Source organism: Tetrao urogallus (genome assembly GCF_951394365.1).
Source record: "Tetrao urogallus genome assembly, chromosome: 1".
Classification (NCBI taxonomy): domain Eukaryota; kingdom Metazoa; phylum Chordata; class Aves; order Galliformes; family Phasianidae; genus Tetrao; species Tetrao urogallus.
Window position 1 is genome coordinate 166,435,988 of NC_136813.1, and position 16,287 is coordinate 166,452,274.

General features: G+C 34.5%; 1 protein-coding gene across 1 annotated transcript in view; it reads right to left on the reverse strand.

The window, feature by feature from the left end:
* Positions 1 to 11,019: 11,019 nt before the first annotated feature.
* IMMP2L (inner mitochondrial membrane peptidase subunit 2) overlaps positions 11,020 to 16,287 on the reverse strand; it is a gene marked incomplete at both ends in the record, with an annotated part of 436,352 nt that continues 431,084 nt past the window's right edge. Inside the window, one exon of the mRNA XM_079549540.1 lies at positions 11,020 to 11,136. Within this exon, the coding sequence (XP_079405666.1) occupies positions 11,020 to 11,136 (117 nt within the window). The remainder of the gene's footprint in view (positions 11,137 to 16,287) is intronic.

Below are 16,287 nucleotides of genomic sequence, written 5' to 3' on the forward strand. Positions count from 1 at the left end.
CTGAAATGTAGTTTTCAGCGAGAGCATTAATTCTTTTAGAGAACTATTTTGTCTTTTTTTTCCCCACTAGCTGAAGCAAAAGCTGTGATCTGGCTAATACACTGTTAACATAACTTATAAAAAGAGGATTTTACAAATAATTAATACTAATACTTAGACCTCATTTGTCAAATGCATGCCAATAAGATATTGTTAGATGTAATATGTAGCACAGAATAGAAGAAAATAATATATATAATACATATAATATATATAATACATATAATATATATAATACAATAATATATATTTTATAATATTATAATATTATAATATTATAATATTATAATATATACAACATATATATCGTATTGTATATATTATATATTATATATTATGTATTATATATTATATATTATATATTATATATTATATATTATATATTATATATTATATATTATATATTATATATTATATATTATATATTATATATTACATATTACATATTACATATTACATATTACACATTATATATTATATTACAATTAATACATTAATAATAATATATATTAATTAGCCAGAGACTTCCCTGAATGTGAAAACCTGCTGACTTCAGTGATATTCAGTGGGTTGCCTTCATGGTATAAACTGACAGCACAGTCAATCTGAAAATGAAAGAAACAGCTCAGTTGAAAAGCTTGGTGTAAAAAAAGCAGAAAGAAGAGCCATCAAATGTTGCATTAATGTGTTTCACTTTAGTGTTTCACATACTTCTGAGCTATTTTTTCCCACCAGGCTCCCTACGGGTCTGAGAGACAATCTATTTATGTTTTGTAATCTTTTGTCTCTGTATTTTTAATTGACGTAAAACACTGCAATCTTTGGCCAAAGAGTAAACTTCTGAATATCAGTATTTGTATATTATTGTATTTAATTTCTAGAATTATTGAATGAATTTTATTATTTAACAGGGACAAAAAGAAATCACTACACTGTTTTTTGAAGGACCCCACTCATTTTCCCAGCTGAAAAATACATAAACAAATTAGTTTTTTTTGTAACATTACATAGGTACTGACTCTTACAGACAATTTTACTGGGAAACAGGCAGTTCTAAATACCTCAGCACAAATCTCTGGGGAAAGTTTAATTGCTCAGAGTCATTAAGAATGTGAAAATCCGACTCAAATTAAATAATAAAGCAAACAAACTAAGCAGAAAACATCTTTTCATAAGAAATGTGTGCCTATAGCTTTCAGAAAATTTGTATTTAAAATGTTCCGTGCCAGAAAATATCTCAGTGCCATCCTGAGCAAGAGAACTTTGTATATGTAAATGGTGTTAAGTTACGCTAATGAACTATGTGATGCCAGCATATTGATATAGTTGATTGTGCAAGTTGCACTTGGGTTCCCTCTAACAGCCTGTTAAGTCATTTCCTTCAAAACTAAGATATGAAGAAAGCTAAAAATAACAGCAGACAACACTTGCTTTAGGGTAAAAGATTCAAGAAGGATCAGGACAAATCTCAAAGATAGAGACAAGCATATAAATTACATTTCCTTACATTAAAATTGCACCACTGATACTGGTCCCAGTTTTACTTATAGAAGAACAGCTGAATGCATTGTGAGATTGGCTGGAGGATAATCATTCCTGGTTTGACCTCATCATTCCAGCTGAAGAAACAATCAGGGTTTAACAAATAATGTTATAACGGTCTGCTCATTTGTAACGATTCTGATAAACACAAAGGCATTCAGTTGATCTTGTACAGATACAACTGGGACCCTGTTGCTGTCGATACTCCAATATCCAAATTAAAAATCATACCTAGTGCACACTGTAAGGTGTTGCAAAAGCGTTAGTATTCGCAAATGTAAATGTACATTCAGCCAGGATGGGATGAGGGTAGCTGTGTGAACTCCCCTGTTGTTCTCAAAGTGTCATAGTGAAGTTTAAAGTTCAGTTCTGACTTGAGGCTTTCTGTAACCAGCAAACCTCTATAAGAACACAGATTTGATAGAGAAGATCAAACATTTCTTTTTCCGAAATTCCTGCTTAACATGAAAAATGAATGAAAAATGAGGGAGCACATGAATAAAGCACTTCAACACGTTTTCTTGAGTTTACATGATATATAGATAATTATTGCTAGAGGTTACAGACGAATAAGATTACAGAACAGATATAGTAAATGGAAAAGCAAAAAATGAGAAGATGCACATGGGTAATGATGAGACAGTGGTAAGCCAAAACGAGAGCAGTGAAAAAACTCCCCTCATACACAGCTTTCAACTGCTCTAACAATGTGCTGATACTTTAGCCAACAAACACAACAAAGCTCCTGTGCATGTTAGCCCTCCCAGCACATGTGCTGCCCTCACATTGCCAGGGCTGGGCAGGAGGAGCTGCTGAGTGGCAGCAGGGGCAGAGAACATGGTGGCAGAAGCAAACACCAAACACAGGTCCAGCTGCAGCAAGACCCTAAGGCTGAATTGTTTTATTTTGTTTTGCTTTGTTTTTACAAGGAGACCTAGCTTCACTTATTATTCCAGCTTGAAACAGTTTTGCATTTCTTGAAGCATTTCCACCAGCCTGTTCCTCCAACACTGCCATTATTCTTCCTCATAACACTGCAACAGAAGAGAGTGAGATGGCTGTGATGTTCATAAAATAAGTAGGGAGCATTTAGATTATTTATCCAAATTTTTCTGCATTTGTAACACCACTGCTTTTTGATAATATTAAACAAGACATAAATATATGAAATATTTTATGAAATATATATTTTATGAAATATATGAAATATTTTATGGTTTAGTAGCTTGTGGTAGCAGTGTAATGAGAAGATGGTTGGACTAGATGATCTTGTAGGTCGTTTCCAACCTTGTGATTCTATGATTCTATGAAATTTCTATTATGTAGCATGTTGCTCTGTTGGGGATGCAGACACAGGAGTTTCTAAATGAAACTCAGAAAAAACATGAATTCTTGTTTGCTTTATATTTTCAGCCATGGAGAAATGATTTATTGAATATGCAAAACATACATTGAAATACTTACAACTCTGTAAAACTGGAATGCTGTCCATAAACTAAATACTGAAAGAAAGTCAAAAGATGTGTCAGTAGATTATTATATAAATATATTTTTTTTTTCCTATGCAAGGAAAAGAAAGCTTATTTTTACTACCATTGCAGCTCTTCCTCTCTAAATAAAATACCAGCACCCATCTGAATTAATTAAGAGAATTATTCTTTTCCTGTTCAAGCATTGGCAGCTCTTGTAATATGATAAAGCTTCGATGAGGCCCATCAGTTTTGATTGCAAAATAAAAGAGTAGTCTTTCCCTTGGTAACTAATTAGTTTTATTCATATAGATGTCTTTCATCCATGCAGATAAAAAGGAGTAATAAGTGTATTTGAAACCATTTGTAGTCTTAGGGTTAGATTACTGTAAATAAGCAGTGCTTATTAGTTCAGTTTCCTCTCTTTAATTAATTGGCTGATGTTTGAAGAGCTGGAGTAGCATCACTACCAAACATGTGCTTTCCTAATTAATTGCCAATAATTTTAAACATTCTAGTCCACAATTAAAGATTTTAAATCTATATGCAAATTTAAACTACACATATATTTCCATTCTGAAAAAATGTGTTATGTTTCAGAACCAAATATACAATACAACGTAAGTTTTAAAAAATACTGTGTAATAAATTTGAAATTCCAAGAAACATCAGAGAGACATCAAGCACATAGTTTTGGAGTAGAGAAGAAGAAAACAGTGTAATTTACCAATGCATGGGCCAAACAAGCAACAAGCTTGTGTATTTGTCTCACTCCAATTTATAGGAGGGAGAGGAGGTTCTTTTATTAACTACATACCTGGCGTGAGATTAAGAAACAACGGTTCAAATGTTGGTCCGACCAGTTTATTACAAATCTTAATTAGGAAAATGGAGAAGGGGAGGACAGACATGATTATGAATTAGGGTAATGGGGAAGGGAAGGAGGGCGATAGAAAAGATAGAAAAGAAGAAGCAAGGAGTCTTTATAAGCAGCAAGAGGGAGATAGTCACCACCATGGATCCAGCATGGTTGGTAGTTCTGTCTTTGATCCTCAGTAGTGGTGGGTCATTGGGCATTGTAGTTCTATTGACTACGACAATGACCATGGCGATGATGGCCCCTTTTCAATAGTTTCAGAGTGGTCGAGTCAGCTCTCTTTGGAGTGACAGCTCAAATCCAAAGTGGTTGAATCAGCTCTCCTTGGAGTGGCAGCTTCTGGCTCTGGGATCTCAGCAGAAACTCGTTTGTTCCCATCTTCCGGGCCTTGCCAGCAGATAAGAGCAGGGATGCCCATCTGCATCCTGTTTTTCACAGAACACAATGGTATAATTCCCCAATTTTCCCACAACTAGCTGGAGCTGTTTAGTCACAGGCCAGATCTTCCACCAGTAAACACTCCTGAGCAATCTCTTCCGCTCTTCTACAGAGCAAGCAGCTCTGGGGGAAGGAGCTTTCAAACGTTCCCAAAGCAAAATCGATTGTCACACGGTTAGCACCCATCACTTGCCTCCTTAACAAATCATTCAGAGTCTTATCACAAGAAAAACCTCAGGAAGCAAGCTTTGAGCCAAAAAAAAACAAAGAAGGATTCTCACAGTATTTCACCAGGAACCTCAGAAAAAATGCAGAATTGCTCCCTTGGCCAAGGATCTTTTCCATCTTTATCATCTATAAATGCATAATGAGATAAATAGTGTATCAATTTCCACCATATGTACTGATTTTTAAGCAACGTTGCAAAGGCTTCCAGCTCTCATTTCAAGGCTGTGGTTGGCAATGCTGATGAGAAAAGCTGTGGAGAGACTTGTCTTTTGTGGGAATGGGCAGCAGAGGTCAGAGGACCCAAGGTAGTGGTAGGCAGAGGCCACCTTGCATTAAAAAAACACTTGAATTCATCCTCTCTGAGGAGATGTTCAGGCTGTTTTTTAAAATTTAAAATTTTATTCCCCAATGAAGAGAAAAAGAGAAGAATATCTCTAAAGGATGGAAGGTAAGACTCCCAGCAGGTGGACAAAACCCGAGAATGTGTGCATCAGAGATCAGAAGAGGCTTTGTCTCTGTAATCCTGAGGAAACACTTTTTCAAAGCAAGTTATGTAGGAAAAGTAAGGACAGTGTCATTGAGACTCTGGAAAAATAAACAAAAATATTCTGTACTGATTTCTGATAGTGTAGATACTAAGAAAATTCTCAGACAAAAAAAAAAAGATTTTTACTTTATGGTATAATACAAGGAAAAAAGTATTGCAAGAACAAAAAATGGGTGGTTAGAAGACAAGATGAAATGCTCCAATCTAGATTATTTATGCTAAAATTCAAAAAGACAAAGGTGTTTGTGGGCCACATAGATTCAAATTCTTCGTGTGGAGCAGATAATCGCTTTTCTGCAACCTAGACAAAGTCTAACAAAGGAAAATGGGAGTATGAATAACAAGCACAGAAAACAGCTGTGCTAAGCAGCTGGGGCAGATGGGGCAATGAAGACAGTGGTGTCTAAGTCCCAAGAGCAGTGTCTGCTGTCTCCTTTATGTTAAATCTACACAGACAAATGAAGTGAGTCTAGGTCCATTCATTGTCTGGCATTGACACCAATGGCCCATATTCATACTGTTAAATTAATTATCATTCTCCAAAAGAGGGGCTGTTCAAACTACTTGTAAGAATAGATACAAACTGGCATAAACTCATGAACTCCGGGAGCTGTGTGAATGAGTGTTGAGAAGTGTTGCCCTGAAACCAAACTGTAAACCAGAGATGCTTTACAGACAGACCTAATTTATTAGTGTTGATGCAATCTTAGAGACCAACTTTTCTATGTTTGGACAGTTCTATCTGTTTCGACAGTTTCTATCTGTTTGTACAGTTCAGTGCAATGCAGAAATCTCATTATTACGTAACTAATTCATATTCACTGTATATGGAGACTGGATGTTTAGATTAAATATATTAAGCCCCTAAAGAGGTAGTACAGCACCTGAAATCTTTTGTGAATGTAGCTTTTAATACCTTAGATAACTAGAAGATGAAGTAACATCGGTGCATGGGTGTGTTTATGTGTGTGAAAGAAAGAAAGGGAGAAAAAGAGAGAAAAAAAACACCAAATACACAAGAATGATTACACTCACTCTGAATAAGTGATAGAGTAAAGCACTTGTGCTGACTGCCAGATGGCTAATTCACTCTTTGGATTTATCCCAAAATTATTTAAGTTGGAAAGTTCCACCATTTTTCAATTGAACTTGTGCATTTAAGTCATTGAAGTAGTCTTACAAAATCCCATTGGAAGTACTCAGTGTTTTTCAAAAACTTTCACTTGCTTGCATCTGAGAAGGATCTGTTTCAAATGCAGATTATTTAAAAAAATACAGCAGAACAAATCATTCTCTTTTTTAAATCCATTTACAAAAAAAGCATAAATGTTCAAACTCAGTATCACACCCTTGCAATGATATTCAGTATTGGGCACTGATTCAGCAAATTAAGCATGCCAAGTTAAGATGCCTTAGAAGTAATAAGATCTGCTTTTAAAAGTACTGAAAAATCAACCCCTGAAGAACAGGTGATTTCATGCTTGGGATAAAGTTATTGGGAACTCAGTGTCAGGCTTGGATTTGGAGCTGTGCTATAAGGTAGTCTATATAAGTTAAACCAACTGTAGAGAGTGAACAGGAATTCTTACTGTTTGCTGAACTTTCTAGGTACTACTGTGTTTAGAATGGCTAAAAAAAGACTGCACTTACTTGTATAATTAATTTTGGACATATTTGCTAAGACTTAGAATAAAATTTTTGTGTGAACATTTAAGAAATAGTGTAAGTACACATTCTTCCATTTGTTCACCTAAAAGACCTACTTATTTCTAGAGTATGCAATATGAATGAGATCTCAATGATAGTTACCATCAATTACCATTAATCCACAACAGAGCTAACACAAAGGATAAGTTGTTAGGAATGTGAACATTTTTATTTACCTGTAGTGTTTTCCTTGTGCAAGATGTGATGTAAACAACAAAATTTTAAAACAATTTGATATATGAGAGTTAAAGAAAAATGTCTAAAACTTCAATATTTTGTGAATTAATATACATTAGATTTGTTGAAATTATTTTTAAAATCTTTTAGATGTTACCTGCCTGTGTGCTCTATAAGTATGAGCAATCCGTCAAGAATGAAATCATCACTTGGAGAAGCCTGCAACTGTGTAGTTTTGTGGGATCCAAGGGAAGGTCAAGATTAATCTATGCAATAAAATTCAAGCAAAAGCAGGAGACAATTTGGCCTTGATTTTGATTTATTAAAGTGTTCTTATGTTGATCTGCTGTGCAAAGAACCAAATCATTTAAAAATCAAGGCTGTCCCATGGAACTTAACTGAAGCCACCAAAGGTTCTTTTTGACTCACTGTAAAGAAACTGAGACCTTTCACAGAAAGACTCAACCCATTTCTCCTGTGGATTCTCAGAGTGGATAGATAAAGCAGGGCACTGACTATGCTTACAGCCTAAGTTAGTTGTCTGAAGTGAATCTGGACTTGGAAATTATATGGAGGATTTGATATTCCTTCTTCACAAATAGCCGTAAAAATTCCATTTGGATTCTGGATCCTCCTATGAATTCTGAGGTCTTTTCTGCTTGTAGGGAAGAACTATCCCTTAGGGACAATTATTGTTATCTTAAAGGAGATAAAACACATATTTATATGTGTAATAGCCAAAAATGTCACTGATGTTTACTCACAGCGTTACATCAACTGATATATGATATTGATGAAAAAGCAAGGGAGAAAAAAAGAGTTGAGAAATGTTTTACCCCAACTATTTTCCAAATTTTAGGTACAGAAAGGATCTCTCCCTTTTTCAAACTGTAACAGTTTGAGAAGATAATTCTCTTAACACACAGTGTTTTCATGAAGAACTACTTAAAAGATCATGGCATTGCATTTCCATTTACTCCGCATCATTTTACAGGTCTGGCAGGAAGAAAAGAAATCTTAATAGCTGCTGAAATAAAGTATAAGGCATTTTGTTTAAAGCCTAAAAGTGGAGGTTTCCATCTTAGTCATAATTTCTGTCAGTGTTTGTGAGCTTCTCTATTTCAAATTTCACCTTGTTTCTATTTTGGGACGTAATTGTTCTTTCCCTTTGAAGACTTAACAGCTTTCTTTTCACTGAAAATAAAATGCTAAAAATTGGCTGACCTTTCTGAGGAGGTGTTAGGTAATGCTATTATAGATTTTGCCAGGCATTTACAGAAATTTGTTTCCCATTGTGGATATTCTTTAAAAAGGTGTATATCTTATCTTGGTCACAATTTAAGAGATTCTGTTGGTGAGACTCTGGCAAAAAGTATTTCAGCTTTTCTCCATTATTTTGTTCTGTACAGTTTTTTGTATTTCCCTGAATATCATTTCTATGTACAATATCCTGCTCTTCCCTCATTTACCAAGCGGTACATTTCATTGTAGCATGTTATCTGTCTGGTGTAAGCTTTCAGGCTAAGGAAAACCTTGAACGTGAACTTGAATATTTTGTACATGAGTATATTAGCCATTCAGCTACCACGTCTAAGCACATTTCTCTCAAGATGTATGCTAAAATAAAGTCTCTAGAGTATGGTCCCAGGTGATAGATTCCTCCATGGAACCTTTGTAGCCTCAGAGTTTGTTGCGGGTCTGTTTTCAATCATGTCTCCATCATCTTAAACATGGTAATTAAATACTGCCCTTCTCAGCTTGCCCATTTTGACTCTGGCACTCCAGTCTTTCCATACACCTTTTAGTCAGTCTAGGTGACATAGATGCCAGATTCATTTCGGTGACCAAGCCTTGTAAGCAGTAGGTACTAATGTATGTTGACCATAATCACTAACTTGGCACACACATAAAAATCTACCCCTTGAATCTTTGTAATCTTTAATGGAGAAACTCCATTAACAACTCTTTGGTTTACAGGTGCAATCTGGAATTTAGAGGCAGATGCAATTCCACGTATTCCTAAATAGAAGGAGTATTTACGTGTCTCCTCAGAGAAAAAAAAAAAGAATGATTTAAAATGTCGTATCAACATATTTCCTAATGTCCTACGTGTCCCTCGTGCTAATTCATATAGACTACCTATGAAGCCTATTTCCTATTGTGCTGCAGACATGAGGAAGAACCAAAACATCACAAAAGCTTGTAGTTGAAGAGGAAGGATGCTGATGTACCCTTCATGATTTGAGTCCGGGAAGCTTTTGCCACTGATTTCATTAGAGCCAGGACAGATGTGTTTCATATCTGGAGACTGAAAATAATATATCTGAAATGCCTTGTAACACGTGGTTGTATGTTACTGCTGCTGATTGGACCCTTCTGCTTTTGGTAAAATGGTCTGCTCTTTATGCTCTGCATAATGAATAATCTTTCTCAAGTCAGTAATACGTTCAGCTTTTTCTAGTATCCAACCTGAACCTCCGCTGGTCCCCTGGTGCAAATTAAGACCATTACCTCTAGTAATAGTCCTATATATATATATATATATTATATATATATATATATATATATATATATATAATAGTCCATAGTCCTCTAGACTAAATCACTAATTATCTCAGAGAAGAGGCTTAACTCCACCTCACCACGTCTTTCTTTCAGTTAGATGTAGCAATAAGGTCCTGCCTGAGCCTCCTCCAGATTGGACAATCCCAGTTCCCTCAGTTGCTCCTCATTAGACATGTCCTCCAGACCATTCACCATTTTCTTTGTCCTTCTTCACACATGCTTCAATGCCTTTCTCATAGTGAGGCACCCAAAACTGAGCACAGTATTCAAGTTATGGCCTCACCAGTGCTGAGTACCAGGGGAATATTTAAGAAGATTGGACAGAAGTAGAGCTTTTTCACTATGATTGAACCCGCAATCTAACTAATACACAATTACATATGTGGCTTCAAAGAAATGTGGTATATTATCATCTTGTCTGAATTTTGGATAATTGCATGATTTTAGCTGAAATGTTTAAAAAAATTTTGTGTGATTTTAAATTTTTTAAGTGCTATCCTATCTGTAGTAAAATTCAATAAATATGAAAGTAAGCTGACTCATTAATCTGCAACTGAAAATGTCATTTTTTCCCGTTCTCAACACTTATGTGTGTAGAAGTTTTACTGCACATTCAAAGAAGGTATTTACATTAATGTATTTATATTACTGATTGTATAGTACTCATATTAATGACATATTTTTAACTAAATGTGGCACTCAGTATGAACAATGATTTACTGTATTTGAGAAATGAATGAAATACTACATTCATGTACTGCCATATGATTGGTATATTTTTTCTAAATGTCTACTTCAGCAAGGAAGTATATACCAGGAATGTTTATATAATCAATCCCAAAAGAGACATTAAAATTAAGCAAAATTTACTCAGTTTAGTAACAAAGACAAGACTCATTAAAAGAAAAAAATATCTCATTAGCTTTTTGAAAAAATGTTATAGCATATATGATTAACTTTTCAGCTATAGAAATACTGATTATTCAGTATTAGAAATTATAGAAGATGTTTAAATGAGTTGGTTTTTTCATATACAATCAACAATAATAATGAACAATCTGTTCAGCTACTAAAGAAACAAGCTGAATGTAAAAGATTAAAATATTTTATTGAAGTTTTTAATAATTTCTTATCCAGAGAAGCACAGGTACAGACATAATAACACAAACAGTGTAGATGGAACATTCAAACCTACAAGAAATGTGTAACTATTTCAATCCAAATATGCACAATGCACAACTGTTTGAGATTAAAAAGCAAAGAAACAAACACTTCACATTAAAGGTGGCAATTTAACATGAAGATATTGCATTTATTTGCTGATATGGTATTGGGTATTAAAGCACACTTGGCAAAGCTTTTACAGATGATGATAAAACCATGGCATTACTTGCTTCACCCCTTGTTTTTTCATCTAAATGTTTAGCTCATTATTGCTCTCTCTGGAGAGGTTTGCGTTCTGGAGGTAGCATTGGTTGTAACTTCTGCCAGCGTTTTGGAGGCCAGAGGATATGAGTGGCACGAGCATGTAGAAGTCCAAGAGAAACCTGTACCCAAAATGAAATGTGTATAATCAATAAAAACTGAAAATTAAATGAATTCTGAGAGGTATAAGGCACATGTTGACATATTAGAATAATCAGAGAATACAAAGCAGAATACTTTGCATGCACAAAGAATATCTATTGCATGTAAAGAAAGAAAAAACATACTGCTTCAATAGCAACTTTTTGTTTGTGTAAAACTTTTTGTGGTAAAACATTTCGTGGAACCCAGAAAAACAGAACTGCATGGTTTATAACAAACATGAACTAGGAGTGTTTTTTCAGGTTCAAGAAGCAGCAGCTGGTCAGAACAGATGAGGTATTTTATAATCGTCTGAAAGCTAGTCATTATTACCTATGCTGGGCATGGCAGAAAAAGGTTAAATTATCTATTCTGAATAATTTAAACAGAACCTGTGTCTCAGGTTTGAGCTACCCTAACTACACTATGATGTTGGCTTTTCTCAAGCATTCTGTACTGCCTTTCCAAATTCCATTTTGTCTCCAACCAAAAACGGAAACTACACTGAACTATTTCCCTAGGATAAAAATGTACTTCTGGCAGAATAATTGGAAATACATTTAAAAATCAAAGGTTTTTAGGATTACCTTACACTTCATTCATATGTTTTGTAAATATTTTACATCTTATTATCTAGTAATGCGTTATTTCAATAGTTTTGCTTTACAAACCACAGAATCATAGAATGGTTGAGACTAGAGGGGACCTCTGGAGATTTCTAGTCCAAACACACCACTCAAGCATGCTTCCCTAAGGCACATTAACCAGAATTGTGTCCAGGAAGCTTTTGAATATCTCCAGGAAGGAGACTCCACAACCTATCTGAGCAATCTGTGTCAGTACTCCATCACCCTCACAGTAAACAATTTTTTCCTCATGCTCACATGGCACTGCCTGCCATATATAATATATTATAATAATATTATATAATATATAATATATTTCAGCCTGTGCCTGCTGGCTCTCATCCTATCAGTGGGCACCACTGTAAAAAGTCTGGCCCCATTCTCTTGAGACTGCCCCCTCAGATTTCACTCAAGAATTTAACTGAACTTCTGATTTGAACCTGTACATTCCTGCTTAAATTTTTATGTAAACCCACTACTTCAATCCAATTCTATTTCTCATCGCAAAAAATAAAGTGATTTCAGTAAGCAGGTAATTCAGCATTTTATGCAAATGGACACCAAATAGCCCCCTAGGAATATCTTCAGCTAATTTTCTTGATTTCATTTCATAGGATTAATGTATATTCACCATACTCTCTCCACTACATAATTAAATCAGTGAAGCTGAAGTAGTCTATATCTAATTCCATATTCTGTAGTTTGATGAAGCAAGTGAATTACTTGAATATAATTTGGCTACCTAATAACCCACAACATCTAAAAGAATCTAGAGTAGATCACTGAAACTGCAGTCTAACATTACATTTTCCTTGTTTGATCCCTTGCAAGGATCATTTATTTACCTGATCCATTGCCTCCTTTTCCTGCACTTAAGCAAAGGACAATATATAACCAGACTGATAAGTAATAACTCCTTTTTGACAGAATTTAGCTACTTTTATTTATTTTATTTATTTTTTTTTTTAAGTCTTGACATACTTCTGTGTAGGTTGTTTGATATTTACAGAATTCACAATATCCTTTATCTCAATTATTCCATAAAGTGGCCTGCAAATGTAAAATTACCAAAGGGGTTAGTTCTCTGAATATACAGCATGATGGCACACACATTACAGGCTGGTTCCAAAATATAAAACTACTGCAAACATCACTACTGCATATAAAATGTGACAGCATTAGTACAGAGATAAATGTTAAAATACTCTTCTCCAACACAAATAACATCTCATTTTCAAAGCTCTGTGTTTTCCTCAGTGCACTGCTTGTTACTGATGTCAGTAGGAGGTCTGCACACAGACTGAGAATATAATAAATGAATCAAAACTTGTTTGAAGCTCAGACAGGGAATAATTTTGCCCAGAGGAATACTTCTACTGACCACCATCTGACTTGAAACTAATAAAGAAATATCCTTCCCATAAACCTGATTTAGAGGACAACATGACTAGTGCTAAAAAGGAAAAATGGATATTGTAGGGTTATGGAAGTCTTTACTAAATAACAAATGACACTGATGCTATGGGACTTCTTTTAAAATAACTCAAAAGCTCACTTTTAAAGCACCTTGCTGTCTGACTTCTGCAAAGAACCTTAATAACTTTTGTCCATTGCCTATTATTATTCTGTAGTTACTACTGCAGTCATGAATTTCACTGAGGAAGAACACAATTGCTTGTAGAGAATAACCTGCCCCTTTTAATGGATTTACCCTCATCAAGGTTAGAAGTGGACAGAGGGTGAACAGAGAGGCTACACTTTCTGTCAGAACAGTGAAATATTGAAATAATCTGTTAAAGGAGAGATTTGCCAATTCCCTTACAGACATTATTTACTCACTTAGGAAAATAACTTTACCCCCTTGAAATACTATTTTAACTGTAAGAAAAATTAACCCTTTCCATGCAAAAAACTCTGAGGACCAAGAGGTATCAGTAATCGAAATAGTAGAATCTTATTCTATATTAAAGTCTAATTCTTAATCTTGCTGTTGCAACAACAAATGTTATTCTGAACTGAATCCATATTATTCTCCCTAATTTGAGCAGTTTTGGCATTAATTTTATATTTTTAATATTTAAATATGTAACTGACCAACTGATAAACTTTTTTGTTCTTTTTAACATAGAAGTTATGCCTGCAAAACATGTTTTGAAAGAATAATATCATTTTGGCACTGTTACTGCGACTAAAGCTAAATTTCCTTTAAATTTGCTTGTTGTTACTATGTTAGTTGTGTGGAAACTGATTAATTTTGGCACCACGTTAGGAAAAGATAAGTCTAGCCTTGATAGTGCTATCAGCAGTGGAATTTACGTCTTTCTTCCTCATTGTGTTCTAATAGGTGGATAAATGCACCTCTGTTGGTAAAGAGGCTTATATTATCTTTCCTGATTCCAAAATATGTCCTTTTAAAATGCTCATTGATTTACAGACTGTGCTCTCTGCTATTTGAAATCTTCACTACCTCTTTGATTCCTTTTCTAATCTCCAGTCATAATGCGAAAAGCAGCATTGATACAGTATCAGAATTTTGTGGAGAAGAAGCACGCAGAGGTGCACACCAAATTCTTTATTGGAATCCAGGTCCTCAGTCCACATTTCAAGAAAAGAAAAAGTCCAGATAAGAATGTAACAAGGAAGGGTATTTGCAGCTTTCTCAGGGTATGTGAAATCTACTTAAGCTACTAAATACAGCTACTGCTGACCATCATTGGATTTGAAACTAATAAAAAAATATCCCACCCATAAACTCAAGTTAGAGGACAGTATGGCTAGTGTAAGAAAGGAAAAATAGGTATCGTAGCTACTCCTGAACTTAGCTGCAAAATCACTTTAGGTTAGGTGGATTCTTCACAGGTTTCTCTTTGCTTTTTTCTTCTCCTTGAACCTCTGGTGATTAGGATCTAGCTAAAACAGGCAAGATTTCAAATTCTGTAACAACAGTGAAACAATGAAGTACAGCAGCACAGAATGTAGCCTGGGAAAGAGCAGTGCAGAAACAGAAGAAAAGGTCTTTACAACAATTTTTAATCTAGACTTCCTAAGCAGTCAACTTACTAATTAGAAGTAACAGTAAGACAAAGAGATATAAAGCAATACAAGACTGTTTGTTCTGCTGATTTTGTAACTCTGTAAGCCTGTATTGCCATTTCAAGTAACATGCTACCAATCTCCTACCAGCTCTGTATGAATTTTCTTCCCAGGCTTTGTTTGAATTTTGCCTGCCTGCCTGCAGTTTTGATTTAGCTTGTTTAGCTGCAATTTTTTTTCCATAATGATTAGATAGCTATTATCTAATTTGTTATAATTTTGTTTATATTGATTATATTTCCTTGTGTCTGCAAAAACTTTTGGCATAATTACAGGCTTTTGTATATAGCAAAAAGTTACTATTTTATGTAGAATTAAATTTTTATGACCTTATGTGGATTTCAGGACTATAGGCATGGTATCATAATAAATGGGTGCAGACTGCAGGCTTAAAAACAACTCAGCAATGGTCACTTAAATGTCTGACTGAGGAGCTGGATGAAAAAGATATAAGACTATCAAAATGACCAAAGAAGAGTTCAAAAGAACAAGGAATAAATAACATAAATAAAACTTAGAATGTATAATAAATACAGATAAAAAGGAGTTGCCAATCAATGCAAAAAAAAAAAAAAAAAAAGGCAAAAAACATGTCAGGATTTGTATTAAGAAAAGGAGAGATAAGAAACCATCAACATCACAGTTTTCATGGTGAAGGATTTAGGATGGCTATAAAACTTGCTAAAACACTCTTTTCCTGCCTTTCTGCAGAGGACAAGTGTTCAAAAAAGTATAAAATAATGTAAGAAATTTTGGAATAGCTTTACCTGACACAGATAAATATGCAAAGAGAACAGGAAGATTATAAAGCACAGTAGCAATCTTTAACACTGGATCAACATAACAATCCTTACTGGAAGTGTATTTGAATAAATGTGTGAATACAAATACACTTCTTCTGAGGAAGGAAATACTATTTGAAAGTGCTGTCTTAAAATGGTTTCATACAGGTTAAGATTAGAAACATTTCAATTACTATTCATATGTTGTCTCCTGTTTCCATTAATACCTAAATGTTTAAATTGTGCATCCTTTAAATTCCACTGAAGAACAACGATGGATATAAACAGAATTAAATTATAACCACAGCAGACTATAATCTGTATACTAGAGAGATTTTATTAACTGCTACAAAATCACAATTTTTGAGGCATACATCAGCCTCTGATTTTGAAGAGTCACTTTTGCTTTACTCTCATAAGTTGTTCTAGCAGTATTCCACAGGCCTTCCAAAAACCATGGGCATTGATAAACACGCAAAGAAAATATCACTGATCACAGTTAGTGTTTCAAATTATGCTTCCTATTCTCAGAAGTACTACATTCTCACTACATTGTTCTTGCTCATATACACGTCAGCAATGAAACTTCATACACAGCCTTTCATGTGCTCTGCACTATGGAACAACAGCT